The 27,786-nt window shown below is 42.5% G+C and overlaps 2 protein-coding genes across 5 annotated transcripts; both read right to left on the bottom strand.

The window, feature by feature from the left end:
- Positions 1-780: 780 nt before the first annotated feature.
- rabl2 (RAB, member of RAS oncogene family-like 2) lies at positions 781-12,878 on the bottom strand. Of its 4 annotated transcripts, none has more exons than XM_010890388.3 (9): positions 12,679-12,878; positions 11,985-12,145; positions 11,834-11,863; positions 11,547-11,626; positions 8,885-8,964; positions 8,674-8,785; positions 8,485-8,582; positions 8,291-8,374; positions 781-1,739 (listed from the first exon to the last, which is right to left on the bottom strand). In XM_010890388.3, the coding sequence occupies exons 2-9, from the start codon at positions 12,089-12,091 to the stop codon at positions 1,671-1,673; spliced, it is 660 nt and encodes a 219-aa protein (XP_010888690.1). In that variant the 5' UTR covers positions 12,092-12,145; positions 12,679-12,878; the 3' UTR covers positions 781-1,670. The 4 variants fall into 4 exon arrangements, with proteins under 4 accessions (XP_010888690.1, XP_010888689.1, XP_034144004.1 ...); XM_010890387.3 differs by having other exon boundaries at positions 11,985-12,142; XM_034288113.1 differs by having other exon boundaries at positions 11,985-12,120.
- A 740-nt stretch (positions 12,879-13,618) lies between these two features.
- On the bottom strand, positions 13,619-19,691 carry LOC105022184 (outer dense fiber protein 3-B). Its single transcript, XM_010890385.3, has 8 exons — positions 19,621-19,691; positions 18,776-18,894; positions 18,233-18,436; positions 15,402-15,503; positions 14,725-14,846; positions 14,440-14,580; positions 14,066-14,315; positions 13,619-13,923 (listed from the first exon to the last, which is right to left on the bottom strand). The coding sequence occupies exons 2-7, from the start codon at positions 18,885-18,887 to the stop codon at positions 14,223-14,225; spliced, it is 774 nt and encodes a 257-aa protein (XP_010888687.1). The 5' UTR covers positions 18,888-18,894; positions 19,621-19,691; the 3' UTR covers positions 13,619-13,923; positions 14,066-14,222.
- Positions 19,692-27,786: the final 8,095 nt, after the last annotated feature.

The raw sequence follows: 27,786 nt of genomic DNA, 5'->3' as shown, positions 1-27,786 counted from the left end.
GTCTACCCGAGAAGCGATTGCGCCTTCTTTAGAAAGTTAACTAGTCGCAAGTTTAAGGTAAAATGCACTTGGGTGGTTGATGTCAAAACACTATAAGCTGTGATTCATATATTAAATAATGTTATGTCATTTTTACTTATACACTGAATGTTTGCTGCTTCAATCCAGATGAGTATGCAGAAGGCTATTGTATAAATTTAGAATAGGGTGTGAAAATTGTACAGCTGTGGTATTTGTATAGAGTGTGAATTCTGTTTAGAAGATGTGTGACGTTAGATTTTTGGTACGGCGTGTGGATTTTGTAAGAGGTAACGTTAACGTTAAAGGAATTTCCATGGGGTGTGAATTTGGTAGGCCTCTAGGGTGTTAACGAAGGAATTATTTTAACTATCCCTTTCAGATACTTTTTTCAAAACATTAACGCAAATCTACTAAATAGCGATCAGATGGCTAAAAACTTCATCTGCATTTTGAGTTCTATCTATTTATGGTCTTGGCAAAGGTCATAACAAAACTAGTGCTAGACATAAATGTATGATGATTCATGGTTATCACAGGTTTTGAGTGCTAACATCTGTGAATCTGTGCCTTGCTCCAAATATACATATCATAACAGTTTGCCCCTAAAGTTTTCGTTGAGTTATTATTACACAATACTTTTTCTGACCTTTTTGAATCTTGCCCCTGACAAATAGCCCATATTACAAAAAAAGACTAAAACTAACACTAAAACTAAGCATTTTCAAAAAATAAAAAATAAAATAAACTAGCAAACCCACTTTAAAAACTAATTAAAACTAAACTGACAAAGTCTAAACAAAATAAAAATAAAAACTAATAAAAAATGCTAAACTATAATAACCTTGGTCAGGTCACAGTAATAGAAACCCCACTGACCATTTCGTGCAGTGTCACTAAAACTATATTATAGTTAAAAGGTACATTCATTGTTTAAGATACATGAAAGATGAAGACATGACATACAAAAGCTCTGGGTTTACACCTGGACACTGACAGCAACGATAGCAGCCTTTACATGTCACCTGCTGTCATCTCACATTGTACAAATGATTGCACTGTATGCGGAGGTACCTTATAGTTGAGACATCCTGAGTGTGAAAGGGGCAAAGAGAGTTCACATTCACAGTTTCCCTTTGACATATAGGTATTGTGCATCCCATCTCTTACACCGCTTCAAATTCTAGTTTGACCTCAGGAAAATATCAATCAATCAATCAATCAATCAATCAATCAATCAGGAAAATAGCCTTCACACACTTTGGCAGAAACTCTATCCTACAGTGTTTGTTCTTACAACAGATTAGCCCAGCTCTTACAGGTCACTGCTCTCACAGGGATCAAAGGTTAGCGTTTTCCACATAAACATTGCGCCGCCATTGGGATATCAAACACAAAAGGTTAATATAAAGATAGCAAGACATCAAAGTGTGAATAACATGAACATAACAAATCCACCACTTGAGTCTCTCAGACTTCGGGACAAGACTTTCCCAGGCTGGAGATGTATGGCAGCACAGTCTGGACAGCATCACCAGTGTCTGTCTGATGCTTCAGTCACAATCAGAGCTCCACAATGCCAGTATAATGGAAAAACAGGGTGTCCATACTGTGAGGATAATATGTCCACATAAATATCCAGTCAGACAGATTCAGGACTCTGCTTTCAGCTCTTCCTCAGTTGTCTCTAACAAGTCCTTCTTTGGCTCCAGCTCAAAATTCTGCAAGTTAGGGAGGAAGAAACATTATACACTGCTCCAAAAAATTAAGGGAACACTTACATCACACATTGGGCCTCAATGAACGAAATAAATTAAAGATGAAAATCTTTAAAGTACATTGTGTAATTAGTTGAGAACAAAATGACATACAAACAAACAAACCAAAATCACCATCCGATTAAGGTCTGGATTCAAACTCACACCAAATATCAAAGTAAACAATCACAGGCTGTTCCAACTTTTTCATCATGGCAACTCATGTCACTCAATACTGTGTGTGGCCCCCACGTGCCTGTATGCAATCCTGACAACGTCTGGGCATGCTCCTGATGAGACGGTGGATGGTGTCCTGTGGGATCTCCTCCCAGACCTGGATCAGGGCATCAGTGAGCTCCTGGACAGTCTGGCACAACTGGGGGGCATCAGATGCACCAATACATAACGTCCCAGAGGTTCTCAAATGGATTCAGGTCTGGGAAATGTGAGGGCCAGTCAATGGCATCAATGCCTTCATCATCCAGGAACTGCCTACACACTCTGGCCAAATGAGGCCGGGCATTGTCCTGCACTAGCATAAGGTCTGACGATGGGTCTGAGGATTTCATCCGGTACCTAACAGCATCCAGGGTACCGTTGGCTAGCACGTGGAGGTCTGTGCGACCCTCCAAGGATATGCCTCCCCAGACCATCACTGACCCACCGCCAAACTGGTCACAAAGGAGCAGATACCGGTCCTGCTGCTGGGTTGCTGCCCTTCTACGGCCCTGTCCAGCTCTCCTTGTGTAATGGCCCAGCTCCTGGTACAGTTGTGCTCAAAAGTTTGCATACCCTTGGAAAATTGTTAATTATATGTACCATTTGTATAGAAAACATGTGAGCAGGCAAAACCAAGGGCGTAGGTTTCATTATACACAAGTGGGACATGTCCCCCCCACTTCTTGAAAATGGTAGATGTTTATCTTAGAGTGTTTTTCTAAAACCGGTAAGGTATAGTTAGGCTAAGGTTATATATGAATGATAGTTGCAAAATATATATATCAGCTTGGTACCTAGCGTTATTTCGCTAGCTAAGAAACAAGTCTACATTACACTAGGTTCACCTCACTCACAACTAGCAACGTATGACACCAGCCAAGAAAAGACAAACCGGTATGTTTTTATGCAAAGGCAAAGTGAGTGGTATAGCTAGCTAGCTATAAGGCATTAGAAGATATAGCTAACTAACTAGCTTAATAGCTGATCTTTTGAAAAGTTGGCTAACGTAGTTCCCTACATACGTAGCTGCATTTGGCATTTCAACCTAATGTGGGTCTTATAGATCAAACATTGCCATCTGGTTCTGCAGGCGTCAATGTAGCTCATGTTGTTCATGTCAATTTCATGTCCTATATATTAGCAGGATCAGATGGTGACTGTGAGAAGGTCCTTGTCACAGCAGGATCAGACAGCCAGGGAGAAAAGGTCAACCGGGTGGATAACGGAAAGAAAATTGTGTAACCCATATTTATTTATTTTTTGTCATGCATGAGAGTGGTGGAGCTTAGGAGGTGAGGTTGTGAAAATTAAAGTACAGTACTGGCAAAATGTACATGTAGATCACAGATCAGCCACACACATTGAAATACAGAGGTCTGTAGTAGCTCTTCACTAAGAGCACACATCATAGACAATATGTAAACTAAGTAATATTAAATGAAATGGCTGAAGGCTGTATTTTGTGTGTTTTTTGTAGCAGAATCAATGAGATGTGTCCATCAGTGCACATACAGCATTTGGGGAAAAGTATGTGGACACCCGACCATCACACCTATATGAGCTGGTAGGACATCCCATTCCAAAACATGGGTGTTTGGAAAAACATTTGTCCCCACAGACGTAGCTATCCGGGGTGCGGTTGCACCAGTGGGTGGGGGCCCATGGTTGACTCCTATAAAAATGTTTTTTTTGGGGGAAAAAATTGTGTGTTTCTACAGTCAGACCTCAGGATCGGCTTTCCATGCGTATATACAGCTTTACAATTTTTCGTCCCGGGGGGTCCATGTAAGGACAGCTTGCACCCCGGCCTGGCGTCACCACTCTATGCCAGTGTTTGAAATCAAACCTACACCCCTGAGCAAAAGACATGTCTTTTATTTCTTTTGGGATTCACATTCAACTGTAGGTCATAACAGAATGGCACAATCATAAAACAAAACATGGCAACAAAGAAACATTTTCAAGACTGCATACCCTTAGTTCTTAATACTGTGCATTGCGCCCTTTAGTATCAATGACAGCGTGCAGTCTTTTGTAATAGTTGTCTATGGGGATGGTATTCTGTTCACTATAGGCCTTGTTGACCCCTCTCCAAACATGGTTGTGACCATAAAGCTCTATTTTGGTCTCGTCACTCCACAGTGCCAGAGGCTGTGAGGCGTGTCAAGGTGTTGTCGGGCATATTGGAACCAGGCTTTTTTGTGGCATAGGCACAGTAAAGGCTTCTTTCTGGCAACTCGACTATGCAGCTCATTTTTGTTCAAGTATCATCTTATCGTGCTTCTTGAAACAACCACACCATCTTTTTCCAGAGCAGCCAGTATTTCTCCTGAGGTTACCTGTGGGTTTTTCTTTGAATCCCAAACAAGTCTTCTGGCAGTTTTGGCTGAAATCTTTCTTGGTCTACCTGACCTTGGATCAAGAGATCCCCAAGTTTTCCAGGCAACCCGCCCTGCATGTTTTAGATCTCTCTCTGCCCAAACATACCTAACGTAGCTCATCAAGGACTTGATAATGAGCTGATCATTTGAATCAGGTGTGATAGAGCAGGGAGAGATCTAAAACATGCAGGGCGGGGTGCCTCCAGGAGCAGGGTTGAAAAACACTGATTTAGCAGATCACAACAACAGCCAGGCCCGGGGTTGGGGCTCGTTCGCGAGCGCCTGGTGGCCGGGCCTTTCCCCATGGGGCCCGGCCAGGCCCAGCCCGAACGAGCGACATGGGGCCGCCCTCCCGTGGGCTCACCACCCACAGGAGGGACCATAAGGGGCCGGTGCAGAGAGGATCGGGCGGCAGTCGAAGGCGGGGGCCTAGACAACCCGATCCCCGGACACGGAAACTAGCTCTAGGGACGTGGAATGTCACCTCGCTGGCGGGGAAGGAGCCTGAGTTAGTGCGTGAGGTTGAGAGGTTCCGACTAGAGGTAGTCGGGATCACCTCTACGCACGGCTTGGGCTCTGGAACCACACTCCTTGAGAGAGGATGGACTCTTCACCACTCTGGAGTTGCCCATGGTGAGAGGCGGCGGGCTGGTGTGGGTTTGCTTATAGCTCCCCAGCTCTGCCGCCATGTGTTGGAGTTTACCCCGGTGAACGAGAGGGTCGTTTCCCTGCGCCTACGGGTCGGGGATAGGTCTCTCACTGTTGTTTGTGCCTACGGGCCGAACGGCAGTGCAGAGTACCCGACCTTCTTGGAGTCTCTGGGAGGGGTGCTGGAAAGTGCTCCGACTGGGGACTCTATCGTTCTACTGGGGGACTTCAACGCCCACGTGGGCAACGACAGTGACACCTGGAGGGGCGTGATTGGGAGGAACGGCCCCCCTGATCTGAACCCGAGCGGTGTTCAGTTATTGGACTTCTGTGCTAGTCACAGTTTGTCCATTACGAACACCATGTTCAAGCATAAGGGTGTCCATCAAGGCACGTGGCACCAGGACACCCTAGGCCGCAGGTCGATGATCGACTTTGTTGTCGTTTCATCTGACCTGCGGCCACATGTCTTGGACACTCGGGTGAAGAGAGGGGCGGAGCTGTCAACTGATCACCACCTGGTTGTGAGTTGGATCCGATGGCGGGGGAGGAAGCTGGACAGAGTCGGCAGGCCCAAGCGTACTGTAAGGGTCTGCTGGGAACGTCTGGCCGAGTCTCCTGTCAGAGGAGACTCTGCCAGAGCTTTGACTCGGCCAGAGCTCCGGCAGAGCTTTGACTGGATCCCGAGGGAGGCTGGAGATATTGAGTCCGAGTGGACCATGTTCTCCACCGCCATTGTCGAAGCGGCCGCTCGGAGCTGTGGCCGTAAGGTCTCCGGTGCCTGTCGAGGCGGCAATCCCCGAACCCGGTGGTGGACACCGGAAGTAAGGGATGCTGTCAAGCTGAAAAAGGAGTCCTATCAGGCCTGGTTGGCTTGTGGGACTCCAGAGGCAGCTGACGGGTACCGACAGGCCAAGCGGACTGCAGCCCGGGTGGTTGTGGAGGCAAAAACTCGGGCCTGGGAGGAGTTCGGTGAGGCCATGGAGAAGGACTATCGGCTGGCCTCGAAGAGATTCTGGCAAACCATCCGGCGCCTCAGGAGAGGGAAACAGTGCCCTACCAACGCTGTTTACAGTAGAGGTGGGCAGCTGTTGACCTCAACTGGGGATGTCGTCGGGCGGTGGAAGGAGTACTTCGAGGATCTCCTCAATCCCGCCGCCACGTCTTCCATTGAGGAAGCAGAGGATGAGGGCTCAGAGGTGGACTCGTCCATCACCCGGGCTGAAGTCACCGAGGTGGTTAAGAAACTCCTCGGTGGCAAGGCACCGGGGGTGGATGAGATCCGCCCTGAGTACCTCAAGTCTCTGGATGTTGTGGGGCTGTCTTGGCTGACACGCCTGTGCAACATCGCGTGGCAGTCGGGGACAGTGCCTCTGGGATGGCAGACCGGGGTGGTGGTCCCTCTTTATAAGAAGGGGGACCGGAGGGTGTGTTCCAACTATAGGGGGATCACACTTCTCAGCCTCCCCGGGAAAGTCTATGCCAGGGTTCTGGAGAGGAGAATACGGCCGATAGTAGAACCTCGGATTCAGGAGGAACAGTGTGGTTTTCGTCCAGTCCGTGGAACACTGGACCAGCTCTATACCCTCTACAGGGTGATGGAGGGTTCATGGGAGTTTGCCCAACCAGTCCACATGTGTTTTGTGGATTTGGAGAAGGCATTCGACTGTGTCCCTCGCGGCATCCTGTGGAGGATGCTTCGGGAATATGGGGTCCTGGGTCCTTTGCTAAGGGCTGTCAGGTCCCTGTACGACCGAAGCAGGAGCTTGGTCCGCATTGCCGGCAGTAAGTCAGACTTGTTCCCTGTGCATGTTGGACTCCGGCAGGGCTGCCCTTTGTCACCGGTTCTGTTCGTAATTTTTATGGACAGAATTTCTAGGCGCAGCCAGGGGCCGGAGGGTGTCAGGTTTGGGGACCACACGATTTCGTCTCTGTTCTTTGCGGATGATGTTGTCGTGTTGGCCCCTTCAAGCCAGGACCTTCAGCATGCACTTGGACGGTCTGCAGCCGAGTGTGAAGCGGTGGGGATGAAAATCAGTACCTCCAAATCCGAGGCCATGGTCCTCAGTCGGAAAAGGGTGGCTTGCCCACTTCAGGTTGGTGGAGAGTGCCTGCCTCAAGTGGAGGAGTTTAAGTATCTAGGGGTCCTGTTCACGAGTGAGGGAAGGATGGAACGGGAGATTGACAGACGGATCGGTGCAGCTTCTGCAGTAATGCGGTCGATGTATCGGTCTGTCGTGGTGAAGAAAGAGCTGAGCCGCAAGGCGAAGCTCTCGATTTACCGGTCAATCTACGTTCCTACTCTCACCTATGGTCATGAGCTTTGGGTCATGACCGAAAGGACAAGATCCCGGATACAGGCGGCCGAAATGAGCTTTCTCCGCAGGGTGCCTGGGCGATCCCTTAGAGATAGGGTCAGCTGAGGTGGCTTGGTCATCTGTTTCGGATGCCTCCGGAACGCCTTCCTGGGAAGGTGTTCCGGTCCCGTCCCACCGGGAAGAGACCCCGGGGAAGACCTAGGACAGCCTGGAGGGACTATGTCTCCCGGCTGGCCTGGGAACGCCTCGGTGTCCCCCCGGAAGAGCTGGAGGAAGTGTCTGGGGAGAGGGAAGTCTGGACATCCCTGCTTAGACTGCTGCCCCCGCGACCCGGCCCCGGATAAGCGGAAGATGATGCTATGCTGCTATGCTATGCTACAACAATAGATAAATTAGTTTAAGTTATTAAACAATTCACTAATAACCCTGCCATGTACAGTATGAAAAAAAGTGTCAGTGTTCCTTCTTGGAAAAAGAACCCAAACAGCTTCCTCATACCTGATTCCCCTTTATGTAGGCTGTGCATCCATTAGCTACCAGTGCTTGTTCTTATTCATATGAATAAATAATTCCTAAACACTGATTCTGCTTGCACAACATGTTTGCAAAATGGCTTATTAAACCTCTACTGTAGACTACATGGACTACCCTGACAGAGCCAGGACTGCTGTAGACTAAATGGAATACCCTGACAGAGCCAGGTCTACTGTAGGTGCAGGTATGCTGTTCTCTCTCATTACTAGACAATTCCTTCATGGTGGTTTGGAATTGTAGCAGCATCCACATCAATGTAGAAGTGTTGAGAAATCAATAAAAATTCTATGTCTAACACGCAATTATGGCTTTGACCGAACACAACACATGTCCTCCAATGCATATTAACAATAACACCAAATACAACTGGATCTCACTGATGTATTATCAGAGTGTTTATATGGACAGTAGGTACCTCTAGCTCCCGCATCACCTCATCCATGAAGTCACTTGAATTCTGCTTGTAAGAGACGGCCATCTTGATAGTTTCTTTGAACATCTACAGACATTTTAGAGGTACAACAAATGTCTAATTATGCATTGTAAGCATGTTAATACAGTATGCATGAGTGTAATTTTGTGTATGAGAGTTTTTTTGTCGATTCTTACCTTGACTACGTTTGTCCCATCAGCAGCAGATACAAAGTACAAAGGAAGTCCCTGCTTCTTGGCAAAGTTAAAGTTCCTCTGGGTCACCTTCATATCAGCTGAAAACAACAGAAACCAAAGTAAAAATAAAAGACAATTAAGTAGGAGTGGGAAAAGATGTGAAGAATGACTGCATCTGTCTGGACTCACCATCTATCTTATTAGCCACCACCACACAGGGGATCTCAGGCCTGTACTCCCTCAGCTCCAAGTACCAGTTAGTCAGGTTTTTATAGGTGATCTTCCTCTGTACATCAAACACCTTTACAAACACAGCTACAGTCAATAATATGTGCTATGAAAGTGCATTGTAATGTTAACACAATACAACACACACGGTTCTGTTAGAATGAAGTCTTACCATGATACAGGCATGAGCTTTGTGGTAGTATGAGGGGTGCATGCTCTGGAAGCGCTCCTGGCCAGCAGTATCCCAGAAGTCTTCCAGAAAAATAGAAGCACAATGAACTGAAGGTAAACCAACAGATACCATGGCAACAAAATACCAGAAGGACCAGGTCAACGTAGTTAGTATCTACAGACAAACGGGACACTCCAACCTATTTCCCATTGATGTTATAAAATGTTACGTTTATAGTTCTCCAAACTGTTCACATGCAGCATTGAAGTTTACAAAGTAATCAGATGTTATTGTCATAGTTTACAGATGTTAAAAAAAGAAAATGGTGGAACATCTCAACTAATTTGGTTGATTGGCAATGGGTGAGTAACATGATTTGGTATCGAAGAGCATCCCAGAGAAGATGAGTCTTTCAGATGTAAAGACGGGGAGGAGTTCACTAATCTGTGAAAGACTGCAAGGGCAAATAGTGCAACCATTTAAGAATAACCTTTCTCAATGTAAAAATTGCAAAGAGTTTAGGGATCTCAATCTACGGCACAGAACATGATTATAAGATTCAGAGAATCTGGAGAGATCTCTGTATGCAAGGGAGAAAGCCAACAACCAACACTGGATGGACGTGATCTTCGGGCCCTCAGGTGGCACATTTAAAACAGACATGATTCTGTATTGGAAATCACTGCATGGGCTCAGGAACACTTCCAAAAACAGCGACAGTACAAATGCAAGTTAAACCTACCATGAAAAGAAGAAACCAGATACAAAACAAGATCCATAAATGCAGCCGCATTCTCTGAGCAAGAGTTCATTTAAGCTGGACTGAAATTAGGTGGAAAACTGTCCTGTGGTCTGACAAATCAAAATTGGAAATGATTTTTGGGACCCTACAGCTTGTTATCAGCGAGCAGTTCAAAAGCCAGCATCCATGATGGTATGGGGGTGCATTAGTGCATGTGGCATGGGTGACTTGCACATATGTGAAGGTACCATTAATGCTGAAATATATACACAGATTTTGGAGCAACATATGCTGCCATCCAGACAACATATTTTTCAGGGAAGGCCTTGCTTATTTCAGCAACACAATGCCAAACCACATTTTGCACATATTACAACAGCATGGCTTTGTAGTAAAAGAGTCTTCGTACTATACTGGCCTCCCTCAGTCCAGACCGGTCACCCATTGAAAACATTTAGCGCATTATGAAACAAAAAATACAACAAAGGAGACCTCAAACTGTAGAGCAGCTGCAATCCTATATCAAGCAAGAATGGTAATACATTTCACTTTCAAAACTACAGCAATTGGTCTCCTCAGTTTCCAAACACTTACAGAGTATTGTTAAAAGATGAGGTGACGCAACACAGTGGTAAACACGCCCCTGTCACAACTTTATAAACTGGCATTAAATTCAAATTGGGCATGTATTTTTCTAAAAACAATAACATTTCTCAGTTTCAACATGTTTTATTGTACTATTTTAAATTAAATATAGGGAGTCAATGATTTGCACATCATTGCATTCTGTTTTTATTTGCAATTAACACTACGTTCCAACTTCTTTGGAAACAGGGTTGTATTTTAACAAGAGAACATACTGTACTCAATATCAGAAGTATTTAGAGAACAAAAGTGTTTTTTTTTATGGATGATCTGTCGTGTTTTTTGTGCTATAAGTGGTGAAATATTACCACATACTTACACATACCAAAGCGTAAAAAAAAAATTCAGTGGTCACATGCATATGATACACAAGGCAAACCAAGCAAATCAACACAAACCACACACAGGCCTACTTTATATTCACTATGTTTATGAACACTTTTTGGGACATTAAATTAATCAATACAATGCTAAATAGGTAATGATTAAATTAGCCTGATAGGATGATATGCAAAAAGTTGGAATAATCGGGCGATATGACACTGTTCATATTGCTAACAGCATACCTGATAAAACGAACATGCATAGATTGTGGCTATATTATTACATAATTTAGTAAAGGAGGTGAAGTGAAGACTGAATTTTACAACACAATTTGTCTCCTCCGCTTCTCTTAGCAAACCAGACCAGAACAGTATTAGTTAGTCCAGGGTGGTTTTGGGTGGTGGGGGGAATAGCACAAGCGAGTATGAGGTAACAGGTCCATACAAACTGACAGTCAGACCAGCAAGATTTCTACACAATTTTGTAGAAAACAAATGTTGTTAACATTATCTATTTATCTGTAATTCCATGATAAAATGTGGCACCAAAGTGTTGATATGGTCAACAAAGTACTTCATGAGAGCACAGTGATAATTATATTGACCGTACATTTTATGGCACGCCGCATGAACAATGCTTAGTCACCCAAACAGAGTGGGTTTGGGGAGAATGCGCATTAATTCCATGTCAGAGTTGGACAGGTGTCAAGGTGCACTTTTTTTCCAGTAGGATAAAGTAGTTACAAGTTTCCGACATGGTATGATCAACAGATTATCTATGGTCAGAGTATGACTCCATAACTTAATGATATTGGTGTGCACAGGAGCTTGATAGATCACAGCAATAAGAGATCAGTTTGCAGAATTTCTCTGGGGACAATTTTATAGCCTTCACAACACTTCAGATTAAACCGGAAATGTTTTTAAGTAACAAATATATACATTGACATACCAACTAATACAGCCTTGCTGTCAATGGTGGTTGTGTATTTGTAGAGTGTCAGGGCATAGGTTGACAGCTGCTGGGGACGACTGGAGATTAAGTTAAGATATAAAAAAACATTGTTAAGATATAAAACCCAGCTAAATAAAGCATATTGTAATACTGCTGATCTAAATGAATGTTGGCATACTAGATGGCTGACAAGCTACAAACCAAATCAGTCACCCAGAATCCATTTCTTCTGTGATAATGTGATACTCAAAACCCAAATTACATGAGCAACAGAGAAAGGATACTATCCATCAATCAGGAACCTCTCCATCAATCTGAAAAACAAGATGCAGGTAAAAACGTCTCCAAGGTCAAAAAAGTAAGCACCGGCTAACATATACAGTAAAACATTTCTTGAATAATGTTAAAATAACTGCATACGCTTCCTAGACGTACTTGGATTTGCCCACTGCACTGTCACCCAGGCAGATGATCTTGACTTGTTCATCTGCATCATATTTCTCCTGGTCCAGATCAGGAATACCGCTTGCGTCGCCTGCCATCCTACCTTCAGGATGGGGAAATCAGCAGCCTCTCACAACGGCAGACAATATCCACTGAGCAAAATTTATTTTAAAATCGTATTTTAAACCAGATACTAACTAGCCAGTATTAGTATGCTAGATAAGAGATTTTGTGACTAGACGCTAGCGTTGGGTAGCAATAAAACATTGCTCTTATTAATAAAATGACTGCTCTTATTGTACACCACGTCTGATTCTGTAAACATGTTAGCTAACATAGGTTAACTTAGCCCCTGTTGGATCTTGCCAAGTTAACCAATTTGCATCAGCTAGCTAGGTAACGTTATATACACAGTCATTTCATAAATTAACTTAAAATATTAACTTAACCCATTCTAATTATGTCTACACTAACTTACTAGCTAAAGAGACGTGTATGTTTTCAACACGTTTCTACACTAATTAAGCTAGCTAAATAGCTAAATGTAGCTACGGTAGTACAGTCCAGTAGTTACCTACTTCGGTAACCAACGTAAGATTAGATTACGTTTAGCTAGCTAACGTTAGCGAATAAAAAATGATATCCAGTCAGGGACATATTCTACGTCTTTAATATGAATACATACCTACTTCTGCTGTCAATAGTCTCGAAAAATAACTCTCTAAAACGTAGCTAATTATTGTTGGCAAACCATTCTCGTAAATGAACCGATACATCTGGTTAGCATCTTCATGTTCTCAGGTACAGCTCACACAATCACAGCATTGTTAAACTGGTTCTTATAGCAACAGCTTTGGAGAGTATCTGTTTCTATGCAACGCAAACGCTTGAAGGCCCCCCTTTTTGGCTGAGGGTGTTCATAGTATTGCCTGAAATTATGACCAGAGTTGAAAAAATGCCATTATTGTACCCATTAAAATGAACTCGTTTGTGTGTCCAATAAACATTTTAAATGGGTGTATGATTTTAAAACAGTAAAAGGTAAATATCGTTGTTCGTCCCAAAACAATAGCTGAGGTTATTTCATTAATACAAATCCAGTTAAAATGAGTCAGCACAACCAAAGTATTATGCTTATTTGTCAAATATATTCTTGAAGACAGAGTTCTTTAGTCTAAGACCAAATTCTTAGCTAGCCCCAAAGCATGATATTTTCATTAACTAAAAGCAGAATTGGAGTAGGAACGGTGTGGGGTGTGTACTACTAACATTTATCAGTTCTAAACAAATTAATTTAGACTGCAAGCTCTTATTTTTCTCAAATTCATGCTTTGGTCACATGAGCAGGCAAAAACCTAATTTAAGTATAAGTTAAAATATTCATTTCAGAAAGTGAGACTACTAGGCAGACTTTAGGTTACTTCTGATAACATTGATACCCAAATCTAAATAGCCAGGTTGTCCCAAACAAAAAAGAGGAGTTTAGTTTTAACGTTTGCAAAGTTTTTGAAATATTTATGCTAAACTAAGTTCAACAGTGGCTTAGACTTTGAGGTTGAGATTCTGTAAGGTATTTATTTGTTAGGAAAGAAAACAAACTTGAAAGCTCTTTTCTCTAAAAGTGATCAGTTGGGCATTCAAGCAGATTACTTAAGTCAAGACATGTTTTGTGTTTCATAATGTGCTGCATTATTGGAGACAGTTACAGGACCTAAGTCAACACACTCAATGACATGCTCTCAATATTTTGTGATGGGCAGGCCTTATCATTGAATGCATTGCCTGTGAAGGCAGTAGCCCAGAGGTACATTGTTTCTGGTCAAGATGTGTCAATATGCAGACCAGTTTCCATTTCCACTTCCTGGGTCTCCTCTTGTGGGCTGTCTCAGTTCCTGTACGACTGAGACTGCCACAGTACTCAAGTCATGCCCTGGACAGAAGAAAAAAATCAAGTTACTGGTACATAAACCATGACACAAAATATGAAGGTATTCTGGATATGCTTTATATTTAGTCTCAGTGATTTAAATCAAACTTTTGTGATAAGAATGTTTTATGAATTTAAACATTACCTTTCTAATCACTGGCAATGATTTGATTGTCCAGTTCTCAATGTAGGATAAGCAAAAAATTATAATAATAAGGCACATGAAACTACTTTATTAGAGAGCTGTTTGGTACAGCTGTATTTATTACATTAATAATGGGATAAATGAAATGGAAGGGCTCCTATTCCATCACATCCACAATGAGTGGAGCAATGAACTCGGAATGACGAACTCCGAAAGAGAAACTGGGAGGTTTGATCCTTGTGAAGGTCACCTAACAGCAGAAGATTGGCAGTTAGTGCATTACCCTTGCAACGATGGATACAAAAACACAATATCTCATCCTTTTTTATTTTAAGCTAATAGATGAGTGATCTGGTTATAATGAGGTGACTTGCCTTTTCAGGATAATAAGCTCCAGGACCTGGTATCTTGGTGGTGTCTCCAGGCATGCCGTTCCGTCCTGTCATGCTGTAGTGGGGTGGCTTGTTTTTATAGGTGCATGGGTCCACCACTCTGTATGTCCCTGGGCCAGGGGTCTGATGCATGGATGGAAACGCATAGGGTAGCAGTGTTAGGGAAGAACCAACAAGCAACAGGCGTACGGACTCAATCTGTTCATTAACAATGAAGACAACAGTTCTTTTCTGAATAATTTCTGTTTAACATATCATCTATATTACCTTTTGCAGGTCCTCATGGAAGCTGCCAATTTTGCTGCGTCCTTGGAGAGAGAAGTTTGGAGCAGAGGTTTTGTTGACAGTTGCAGACCCCAGCACAGATGGCAGCATGTAAGCAGCAGGGCCTGAGAGATGATACAAACAATCACATTCCCTAAATACAAACACCAACATTCTATTCCACAGTTTCTATAGGTTCTCATGGCAAGGTGATATTTTATTGGCTGTGTGCATTGGTCGGGTAAGGATGTAAACCTTCCACATTGAAATCAGTGCAGCCAAGCCTAATTTCAAGACCTAACTGAAGTAAAGCTTCCTTCCAGATTTTGTAAATATTAATGTCATACTCAACCCAACAGCAACTCCATAATACTGAAATGTTATTTGAACCAGTGAATGCTACTATTTTATGCTAACTATTCTACCGGTCTGTCATAATGAATTAGCATTCTAATAACACACCCATTAAACAAAAACAAAAAATATATATAGTGGTATGCAGTTGATCAATAACGATATCACCAAATCATTTTGTAACAGACATTTTTACATATGTACCCAGGTAGTGGGGCACAGCCACTACAAAAACATCAGATTCTGAGTCTTCAGTCTATTCCACATTTCTTAACCCATAGTGTTGAATAGTGTTGAACAAACATTATCATTAGAGAGACTGGTACCTGGGGTCTGGTCATTGCAGAAACCTTTGCTTCTGGCAGATAGGGAGTAGGCAGGGGCAGAGTAATATGCAGACTTCCCTGACCTTTCAGGGGAATATCGTCCTGAAACAGCAAACATACGTTTAGAACATGTTCTCTTTAGGTGTGTGCGCGCGTGCAATTGCGTGCGCTTAGTTTTCTTAGTTAGAGATGCTTTAAAACATTTTAAGGTACGTGTGTCAATAGTTGGATTGTCAAATTATAAAAAAAAGTTAATTAGCACATCATTTTCTGTGGTGTATTGTGATGAGTTAGCATTTTAGAATTTGCTCAGATTTGTCCCTGAAGATCATTATATTGAGTTACTGTACAGACTTTAGGCATTCTAAATGTGTACTGTAGTGTCCCCATTGCTTATTGGAGGTTTTCCCAGGGCCACATACAATATTTAGAGAGTTTGACATAGAAATGAAACCAGTTCATTAATACAGTTTGCGAATGATGCGTTTACATTAATTAAAGAATGCTATGGCCAGCATGTCATCGTTATATATACATTTTTCCAGGAAATAACGCTGCGATTAAAATATCTCCTTAACAGATAATCCCTGCAAACAATATTATTTAACAATGTTTAAAATTATAAGAATATTTAAGATTTTAAAACTGTAGAGAATACAATGAAAAGATTTGCTAGGTTTTAGTTAATTTACATGATTTATCCACGTTCTTCCACATGAACTACATCTACCCCTTTATCCCCTTGTGTCCCTTCCCTCAAGAGGATGTCTTCCTCCTGCCAGGCTGGGGTTGTAAATAAGAATTTGTTCTTAACTGACTTGCCTGGTTACATAAAGGTAAAATGTAATTACAATTAAATACTCACTAGCTGCTACAAGAATTGGGATAACTTGGGACTTATTACCTAAAAGGAAGGGATGTCCTGTTATGATTAAATCATTGTAGAAGTTTGCTAGGTAACATTAGCCTAATTATATACAGTAACTACTTCTGTAGGCTATAAATTGTGTTTTCAATGTTCTCCAATGAACACCTGTGAATGTGTAGGTTTCCCTTCAAAATGTTTGCTCAAGGCTGCGTGTAGTAGATTAATACAAAGTTATAGAGCTGTAGTGTGCTCAGCTGCATTTAAGTCCATGGAGAGATGTTTGCATAAATACAGTAGGGTTAAGGTGCTGAGGAAATGGAGATGTACAGTGGATATAAAAAGTCTACACATCCCTGTTAAAATGCCAGGTTTTTGTGATGTAAAAGAATGAGACAAAGATAAATCATGTCAGAACTTTTTCCACTCTTAATGTGACTTATAATGTGAACAATTCAATTGAAAAACTAACTGAAATCTTCAAGGGGGAAAAATGAAAAATAAAAACAATAACCTGATTGCATATGTGTGCACACCCTCTTATGACTGGGGATGTGGCTGTGTTCAGAATTAACCAATCACATTCAAACTCATGTTAAATAGAAGTCATTACACACCTGCCATCATTTAAAGTGACTCTGATTAATCACAAATAAAGTTCAGATGTTCTAGTAGGGTTTTCCTGACATTTTCTTAGTTGCATCTCAGAGCAAAATCAATGGTCCACAGAGAGCTTCCAAAGCATCAGAGGGATCTCACTGTTGAAAGATATCAGGAGAAGGGTACAAAATAATTTCCAAAGCATTAGATATACCATGGAACACAGTGAAGACAATCATCATCAAGTGGAGAAAATATGGCAAAACAGAGACATTACCAAGAACTGGAAGTCCCTCCCAAATTGATAAAAAGACGAAAAGAAAACTGATCAGGGAGGCTTCCAAGAGGCCTACAGCAACATTAAGGGAACTACAGCAATTTCTGTCAAGAAAAACTCTCCCGTATTCTTCATAAAAATCTCCTGTATTCTTCATATGAATGGGCTATGGGGTAGAGTGGCAAGCCAGAAGCTTTTTCTTACAAAGAAAAACATCCAAGTCCCCCAAAAGCATGTGGGAAAATGTGTTATGGTCTGATTAAACCAAGGTTGACATTTTTTGCCATAATTCCAAAAGGTATGTTTGGCGCAAAAACAACACTGCAAATCACCCAAAGAACACCATACACACAGTGAAGCATGGTGGTGGCAGCATCATGCTTTGGGGCTGTTTTTCTTCAGCTGGAACCGGGGCTTTAGTCAGGGTGGAGGGAATTATGAACAGTTCCAAATACCAGGCAATTTTGGCACAGAACCTTCAGGTGTCCATTAAAAAGATGAAGAGGAAGTTCACCTTTCAGCACGACAACGACCCAAAGCATATATCCAAATCCACAAAAGCATGTCTTCACCAGAAGAAGATTAACGTTTTGGAATGGCCCGGCCATGAATCCAATTGAACATCTGTGGGGTTATCTGAAGAGGGCTGTGCACAGGAGATGTCCTCACAATCTGACAGATTTGGAGAGCTTTTGCAAAGAAGAGTGGGCAAATATTGCCACGTCAAGATGTGCCATGCTAAAAGACTCCTACCCAAATAGACTGAGTGCTGTAATAAAATCAAATGGTGCTTCAACAAAGTATTAGTTTTAGGGTGTGCACACTTACGCAACCAGGTTATTGTGAGTTTTTGTTTTTTATTTTTCCCCCTCAAAGATTTTAGTTTGTTTTTCAATTGAATTATTCACGTTATAGGTCACATTAAAGGCGGAAGAATTATTTATCTTAGTCTCATTCTTTTACATCACAAGAACCTGGCATTTTAAGAGGGGTGTGTAGACTTTTTATATCCACTGTATATAACAGTCTTACCAAATAGATACCATTATTAACTTTGGTACACAGGATTCTCTAGTATGTGTTACAGACCAGGTCCTGGGGTCTGAAAGAGATGGGGTTCTTTTGGGCGGCTGCAGAGGGAGTATGCTGGAGTTCCGTCACGTCCATTCCTGGTGATGTTGGGGGGAACCAAATACCCTGGCCCAGGGGAGAAATCAGAGCTCAACTGGCGGTGGCGAGTCCCAAAACTGAACGCTGGACCTTTCAGCTTCGTAGGATCATGGCAGTTCAGACCTGATGGCATAGAGCAGTGGTACTCAACACACTCCCCAGGGACACCCAGCCAGTCTGTGTATTTGACCTACTCCTGAGCAAGCACACCTGATTCAACTTTTCTACTAATCCTCAAGCCCTTGATAAGTTTATCTGCTGTGCTCAGAGCTACAGCTAAGTTGTGGATTGTCTGGGTGTCCCTGAAGAGTGGGTAAGGAAACACTGGCATAAAGGATCAATTCCAATGTAATTGATGCGACCAGATTTTCTAATCGGTTCACATAGTTTAGAAAAGTGCTGTTAAACTGTAGAAATATTGTAGTGGTTTATAAGAATTTGAATTTACTATGTTATTTGTACCTGTGGCTCCAGGCAGGGCATATTTGGGTCCAGGACCACTGTAGAGAGCTGCAATGGGTCCTCGAGGCTTGTGAGGCCTCCAGACGCCAACCCAAACCCCAGGGTCTGACATGATTATTCTGGGGTGAAAAGAATGAGCTTATTGTCAAATAACCTTGCAGGATGCTGATCCAAATCTTTGAATTTAGTATGTAAAACTTGGGTCATTAACTCTATTGCTAGTAAGTCAAAGCTATTTAAGGGGCGTGTGTTTGCTTGCTGGTTTACCAAACAAAATATGTCTTAATTGAACCCGCTCGGCGCATACATTTCTTTAGCATCTTGCTGGTTTAGTGAAAATAATCAATCAATCAAATGTATTTATAAAGCCCTTTTTACAACAGCAGTTGTCACAAGTGCTTTACAGAGACACCGGGCCTTAAACCCCAAGGATCAAACAACAGTAGTGTTGGATTTCAGTGGCTAGGAAAAACTCCCTAAGAAGGCCGAATTTTAGGAAGAAACCTAGAGAGAATTACTGTCCTTGCGTAAAGACTTTTGTTTCTGAATTAATTATACAGTGGCATATTTCAGTTATTTCATCTATTATACATATATATTTAGATACAGCACGATATCTCTCCTGCCTCTACAGTATCCTAACGATCTCGACGTTCTAGTGTTCAGACAGTGGGTTAGTCATAGTAATACATAAGACCCCACAACGACCGTAAACCATAAAACATTGTTCACACCAACGCACAGGCATTGCGTCTATTTTAGAAAGATCTGAATGCACATGATAAACGGTTACTGTCCAGATACAAGTATCCATTATATAAAGCCATCTTATCGAAAAGACTAACCTGTATGTAGTTCGTTGTCTTCTTGGCTCTGGGCCTAACACAGGCTCTGATTGTTTATAACTTCGGTTGGCCTCGAGCTCACTATGACGACGTTACCATGGAGACGCAACTGGTTTGTCACATTTATATTGACAATATGGCAAAAAATACATAATGTGTATGATTACGTAAGTTCATAATTTGTAACTATCATAAACACATGTTTAAGAACTTAACAGTTTTTGTGTTTTTGGATTAACAGGGGGAAAAAAATTCCCCAAACTGGTGAGATCTGAAAAGGTTGACAAATGGAGCCATTTCTTCTGTCCTATTTTGAAAAAGGAAATGTTTAGTGTTTAGTGCAAAGGTTTCAATTGGGTATAGGGTTAGTGTTAAGGTACATTTATACCATTTGTGCCCAGTACCTTATGGGCATGGATTGCATCATATTGGTTATTTTCAGCAGTTTTGTATTTGAACAATTAACCCTCTACAACCCTCCTCAACCATTTGAGGAATCTGAAACCCTTCTGTCAAACACCACAAAAGTGAGTTGCTGTGAGGGGTATAAGGGGATACACCTTAATATTCTACTTTTATTTAAGCATTATTAATAGCAGGGCAGGTTCATGCTGGGACCAAATCTCTCTTTTACGGTCGAGCCCAGTGTCCACAAATGTAGTACACAGTACACAGTAGGGGAACACAAAAAAAAAATCCACAAAAATAATTAGCACACACTTCTTAAGACACACACATTCTTCATGAAAATATTCCTCTAACATCCTTTTGAATAGCCCTAGAGGAACTTATTCAATATTGTCAAAGGCTCCAATTACCCCATATGCAGATTCAGAACATTCAATATGTGGTTTTGCATCAACAACGTTATGAAGAGAAGCATCTATGGGGTGTCTATTTGAACATCTGATTGGACATTGACTGAAAAGGTGCCTGTACCTTGAGTACAAAGCTCAATGGTTAGTGGAGGTTTTGCATCAGTGAAACATTTGGCATTATCACCTCTATCATTTGGCATTATCACCTCTATCATTTGGCATTATCACCTCTATCATTTGGCATTATCAACTCTATCATTTGGCTAGTTCATATTTATGTCTTGGTCTGATTGAGACAATGCTAAACCTGTTTACTAGTCTGTCTGTATCAAACACACTTTAATGCTCTACATTTTCATGAGGTTTGGGATCTAAGTAGCAGGGTGACAGCTTTTAACTGATGATTAATTAAAACTTGAAACAAAACCTTTTTGGAAAATTAAGGATCAGCAGGTTAAAAATCAGCAAGTAAATCAGCATCAGCTAATCAGCTTTCATATTACTGGATATGACTAAACTGCAAATATGGCCTTTGGAAATGTTCTCTCCAGCCACTCTAGAGTGATGTCATTCCTTATATGCACGGTTATCAATTTCTGCAGTTCCTGTATAAAGTTGTCAACGTCATTCTAGACAGCAATAAAGAAAAGTACAAAAGAGAGTTAGAAAGAAAGATACGTAAAATAGAATTGAATTAAATGACAAATGTTTGCGCCCGAAAAAGCCAGCAGCTCATATAAGAGGTGTGTTCAATGATTCACACCCCAGTGGTGTCCTATGTCTGGCTTACAGCAGGCCCTGATCCCAGAGACCTTCAGGGCATGCCTACCTGCAGCACGGGTGCTATGGTGCTCATCTCTCTTAAATGGCTCTCCTGAGCACAGACTCCAATCTCTCTTGTCCCTGCGTAGGTTTGGGTTATTGATGCTTTAGTCTGCTGCTAAACCGTGACAAGCTTTGAGACGTAGTCAATGAAGGTTAGAGGCTGTGACCAGGCGTTTCTATAAACAGCCTTCCATGCCAACCTGTCTAACCTCCTGCTCTAAAGACATCTGAGTGGCTCTGTCTGAATGCCATTACTCTGTCTAATTAAAAACTCCACCCAATAGCGTGGCCCTGTAGGGCCAGTTGTCACAGGACCTCTGAACTGGCCCCTGCCCTAGCACGCTGCTTTCATTACATTAAAGACAATCATGAGAAAATCTTTTATCTTTGCATATAATTAAGGCTGGGATGAAGGACGTGTTGATCGATAGTGTGGAGCGACGGCTTGGTAAATAAGTAAGAGCTGCCGATGAGGTCCTGCCAGCAATCAATAGGAAATGTCCACCTTACGATTGGGGCGCAGCTATAGGCTGTCGTCACAGCAACGGGATGCTGTCAATACTAACAACCAGTTACATCTCTCATACTCCAGACATGGACCGGGTCCTCCATCCTGGGGTGTGTGTGTCCGTCCAGTGGTCACTAGCCATAACCCTGATTCAACAAATCAATGACATACATTTGTACACCCTGCAGCTCTCCTGTAGCAGAATTTCTGAGTATTTTTCTAAATGTAGTTTCTTTCTCAGACTCTGGATGGCAGTGTTGTTCTAGGTGAAAGAAAAACCCATTCGATGGACTGTCTGCAAGAATGTGGAACAGGTTGGAAACTGAGTTGGTGTACTGTGGAGTCATGTTCTGCTTTAAAAACAAATTCTAGCAGATGTTTTGATAGTCTAATCATATTTGCAATCATAATAACTAATAATAATAACTTACTGCAATGTGCTTCATCTTGATTTGAAATTCATGATTTCGTTTCTGATTATTACATAAAATGCGAGGACAAGGTATTCTAAAAATGCATTGACAAATTCTTGTTGTTTTCCTCTGGGCTGTGCATTTTTAATTGAGACAACAGCAGAGGACTGGAAAGATGTTTCCCAGTATGGCCTTGGTATTGGCTGTGTGTGTTTCAGGAGATCGGAGAGGTTAACAGGGTCAGTGTATTGACAACACTTCACTTCCTCTCTCATACGCAGACAAGAAGCCACTGTCACTTAACTGAGGTATTGTCACTTTGTCCAATTGCACCACACAGTGGGCCTCTTTCCACCAGAGCAAACACGGACAGTTGGAAACACTTCTTTGAGTGGAATCAAATCAGTGTATTCAACAATTACATGAAAAGTGTCAAGACAAATGTGCTGTCTGTGTGTGCTTGGAAACAGAGAGACGCATTGTATTAATATTCTATTCTTAGCATTCATTCCAGTCATCTTACAGTGGACGTGACAGTATGAGCCTCTGCCCGCACAGATGATGACTGATGCTGGTCAATTACAGTGCTGCTATATTCCTACTGTGTTGTCATGTACTGTTAGAGCTGCCATATTAAAACAGTTCAGCTCCTCTCTTTCTCCCCGTCCCACACACACACACACACACAGACACGTGCACACAGACTTAACCTGTGTTACCGCACTACAGCCAGACTGTCACAGCTCGTAATTGGGTCTCACTGTCGGTACAGAAATCAGCCTCGCTGTAGTGACTAAAACTGAAACATCTCTCACTCATCCCTCATCTATCTCCCCTCCCCTGGTGAGAGTGTGTGTGTCTGTGTGTGTGTGTGTATGTGTGTGTGTGTGTCCATGGGAGACAGTGTTAGCCTGGGGGCCTGGTTGCTGTTGACAGGTACGATTGTACCCAGACAACTGCAGCTGCCTCCCCGAGTGACAACTCCCTGTTACAGCAGGAGATTCGATGTGTGTTTTATGTGTGTGTGTGTGTGTTCACGTGTGCATGTGAGTGACTAGAAGTTCTCAAGACAGGGAAAGTTTCTCTGACGAGGTGACAGGTCCTCACACTGCACAGCCACCGATATGATGGGTAGGGGATGAGGGGAGGACACTCTGGATTCTCCCTGGTCACCAATTTAGGCCCAGCGTTGGCATCATGCAGCACTAACACCCATTAACAACACCACCACAGGACTCACATCCAGGAGGAAACAAGCTTGCTACAGCAGCCTGTGGAGCTGGCATTCATTTCTCTTGTGTGTGTTTATGTGTGCGTGTGCGTGTATGTGCGTGCGTGTGCATGCGTGAATGTGTGTGTGCTTGCGTCCATCCATCTGTGAACCAGCGTTGGACTGTCCAGTGTGAGTGCTGCGTATATCACCACTCTACCTTCTCATCTAATCTAATTTCATTAATGTGATCTCGTGTCCATCCCCTGACGTCTCAACAGCCATTATTTGTGGTTCCCTTCAAATAAAGTCCAGCCTGTAAATTGCGGTCTGTGGAAATTGAGATATAAACGCCACCCTGCATTACTGCCTCATATCCGGCCTTTAATTAACTGAAAGCCACACTGACATTTATTGGATCGCAAGTTACATGTTAATGGCAATAAATTGTGAAACAAAAAAAATATCATTGCTTATTTTACATCAATAATTTGTGGACCTTTTGCTAATGATTATTCATTACAGGCCTATGGGGACTGCCACATTTTGGGGAGGGAAAGTGAATGAAGAATTTAAATATTTAAGTGGCAAGTGTCTGCTCAGTGATATAGCTCTGGAACTATACATAAAACCCCTCCCTCTGTAGATCTCTCTGTCTCTATCTCTCTCTCCCTCTGTGCATACATGTGTGAAAGATCGTTTTTAATCCCCCTTATGAGTCTAAAGTGGTGAGGAGATCCACCTCTGGCCTTTCTATAGGACAAGACAACAACACTGAGAATGCATTAGACCAATCCATCCACAGCCATATACTGATAGGTTATTGTAGATACAACCTTCACCACTGGGCTAAGGTTAATATCAAGACTGTTTTGAGTTCCTGCCCTGAGACGACTTCTTTCTGAATGTTTATGTAGAGTTATGAGAAGGTTGTCGTGAGATCAGGTATTTCCTGTGTCAGGTATTTGCGTTGAACTTGAAGCTGTTGGACATCAATTATTTCTATTGAAATTATCTGAGTGTTTTGCCTGTCATGTCAGATCCAGTAAAAAAAGGAAACATTCATTGTTTGTGTTCCTCTTTGTTCATTTCTGTTTCTCTGTGTTTTTCTTTCAGGAAACGGTGACCTTTTATGCTATGTTCTTGTGCATTGTTGCTGATACGGTGTTTTCCAGATTGGAGAGTCTTCCCCAGTCTGTTCCTGTGGCTGTCTCCATGAAGCCACTGTTTAAAGCCCTTTTCTCCGTGTTCCTCTGTCTCCTCTGTGCTGCCACTCTCTGTCTGCATTAGTCAGGTGGCACCAGCTTGCCAGTTGTGTGAACATATTCCCTGTCGTGTCGAGACATTCATCACACACACACACACACACACGCAGGACTCAGGACTCGGACGGCAAGCTCTCGTCAGGCGCTGCCACTTGGCCGGGATTGGCACTGATCTGGCATGGTGGGCACAACGATATGACAGGCCTGCCACACAGATGAAACCCTCAGACGCCAGGCAAAAAGAGCAGTCAGTCAGACAGCACGCACGCAGCCCTGACCTGTCAGCACACATCTAGTCTGTGTGGCTCTACAGTTCACAGAGACAGAGAGTGTGGGGGGTGGGGGGGTGGGGTTGGGGGGGGGGGGGTGAGGGGGGGGGGTTCTGGGATTGGATCAGTGGGCAGACAGACAGAGATGAATCAAATTAAGCGTGATGCGATGTGAGCTAGAGGACCAGCAGGCTTCTAGCCTTATCAACTCCACCTGTCTCTCCCTCTCCTCCTACCGCCCGTGTCTCCTGCTCTTCCCCCACCGACGGCCCTGTCTCCACCCCCTCCGTCACCCCCTCCATCACCCCCTCCCTGTCCTCTGTTCTACCCCACCCCCTTCCCCGTAGGGGGTTTTCCTGTGGGATCGCTCTGCCGTCATCTGCCCATGTCGTACAGCAGAGAGGACAGCTCTCGTCCTCTCCTGGTTGGCTGGTTGCTCCTGGTCGTTGTGGATGTGACCAGAGACAGACGTCTCTTTCTATCTGTGTGTCTCGTACGTATCTCGTTAACATGTCACTCATCCCTTCTGATGCCTCCTGACGACCTGCGAATGACCAACTGTGACAGGAGAGGGAGAGAGAGAGAGACAGAGAAAGAGAGAGAGAGAAAGAAAAGGGGCACATCAAGAGTAGTTGTTTATTTTGCAGGGCCGACAGCAAAATATGTGAAATGCTGATGAACCGAAATCTCATTGAAGACCACATATTCAGACTTTTGAGTTTGGAATGACTTTGAAATGATTATTCTTACCACATATTGCATTGTGGAAGAGAATAACCTGGACAGTTACTAGTGACGACATCTTGACATTCTGTTACTGGTGGAAAAACCCCTAATGTTCTACAACCATGTTTCCAAAAATGTTGGGACGCTGCGTAAAATGCAAATAAAAACAGAATGCAATGAATGCATTAATCCCTATATTTAATTTAATATAGTACAAGCACAACATATCAAATGTTGAAACTGAGAAATGTCATAGTTTTTGGAAAAATACATGCCCATTTTGAATTTGAGGCCAGCAACACGTTTCAAAAAAGTTGGGATGGGGGCATATTTAACCCCTGTGTCGCTTCACCTCATCTTTTAACAATACTCTGTAAGCATTTGGGAACTGAGGAGACCAACTGTTGTAGTTTTGAAAGTGAAATGTTTTCTCATTCTTGCTTGATACAGGATTTCAACTGCTCTCCTTTGTCGTGTTTTTCATTTCATAATGCGCCAAACGTTTTCAATGGGTGACAGGTCTGGACTGCAGGCAGGCCAGTTTAGCACCCAAACTCTTACTACAGAGCCATGCTGTTATAATATATGCAGAATGGGGTTTGTCTTGGTGAAATAAGCAAGGCCTTCCCTGAAAAAGATGTCTGACTGGCAGCATACGTATATTGCTTCAAAACCTATACAGTTGTGCTCAAAAGTTTACATACCCTTGGAGAATTGGTAATATATGTACCATTTGTAAAGAAAACATATGTGAGCAGGCAAAACACATCTTTTATTTCTTATGGGATTCACATTCAACTGTAGGTCATAACAGAATGGCACAATCATAAAACAAAACAGGGCAACAACATTTTTTTTTTACTGAACCCTGTTCAAAAGTCTGCATACCGTTAGTTCTTAATACTGTACTGTGTATTGCCCCCTTTAGCATCAATGACAGCGTGCAGTCTTTTGTAATAGTTGTCTATGAGGCCCCAAATTCTTGCAGTTGGTATAGCTGCCCATTAGTCTTGGCAAAATGCCTCCCGGTCATGCAAAGTCTTTGGTTGTCTTGCATGAACCGCATGTTTGAGATCTCCCCAGAGTGGCTTGATGATATTAAGGTCAAAGGACTGTGATGTTTCGGGAGTGATACCACTCCAGAACCTTCGTCCTTTACTGCTGATCACTATCCTCATTTAGCATGATTTATTTTCAAAATCAATGCCAAAATGTCACAATTTCTGCCAGGGTATGCAAACATATGAACTGTATATATTGTTCAGCATTAATGGTGTCTATACAAATGTACAAGCCACCCATGCCATGTGCACTATTGCACCCCCATACCATCATGGATGCTGGCTTTTAGACTGTCCACTGATAACATGCTGGATGATTCCTCTCCTCTTTAGTCCAGAAGACATGTGTCCATGATTCATGAAAATAACTGTCCTGTCAGACCAAAGGACAGTTTTGCCTCAGTACATCATAAATAAACTCGGGCCCAGAGAAGGTGGCTGTGGTTCTGGATCTTGTTTACATATGGATTCTTCTTTGCCTGGTTGAGTTTTAACTTGCATTTGTGGATGCAGTGACATACTGTGTTCACAGAAAATGGTTTTTGGAAGTGTTCCTGAGTGTTCCTATGCAGTGATTTCCACTACAGAATCATGTCTGTTTTTTATGCAGCGCCATCTGAGGGTCCGAAGATCACAGCTGTCCAATATTGGTTTTCGGCCTTGTCCCTTCCATATAAAGATTTCTCTGGATTCTCTGAATCTTTTAATGATGTTATGTACCGTAGATGATGAGATCCCCAAATTCTTTGCAATATAATGTTGAGAAACTTTATTCTTAAATTGCCCGCGTATTCTTTTAGAGTGGTGAACCCCTCCCCATCCTCACTTTTGACAGACCCATAATTTATTTAGGAATAAATGATATTTACATCATTGCATTCTGTTTATATTAGCATTTTATGCAGCGTCCCAACCTTTTTGGATACAGTGTGTAGTGATCTACAGTATATCTCTTGTCCTGTAATAGTAGCTTTATATCTTTATCTATTCTAAGGGGATACATCTTGTCAGCTTTCTGGACACTGCTTTTACAAGATGATCAATTCCAATAAAAGATGATGAGATGAGAGC

Source organism: Esox lucius, chromosome 19, assembly GCF_011004845.1.
Source record: "Esox lucius isolate fEsoLuc1 chromosome 19, fEsoLuc1.pri, whole genome shotgun sequence".
Lineage (NCBI taxonomy): Eukaryota > Metazoa > Chordata > Actinopteri > Esociformes > Esocidae > Esox > Esox lucius.
Note: the sequence above shows the minus strand (reverse complement) of the source record. Positions and strands in the feature narration are given on the sequence as shown.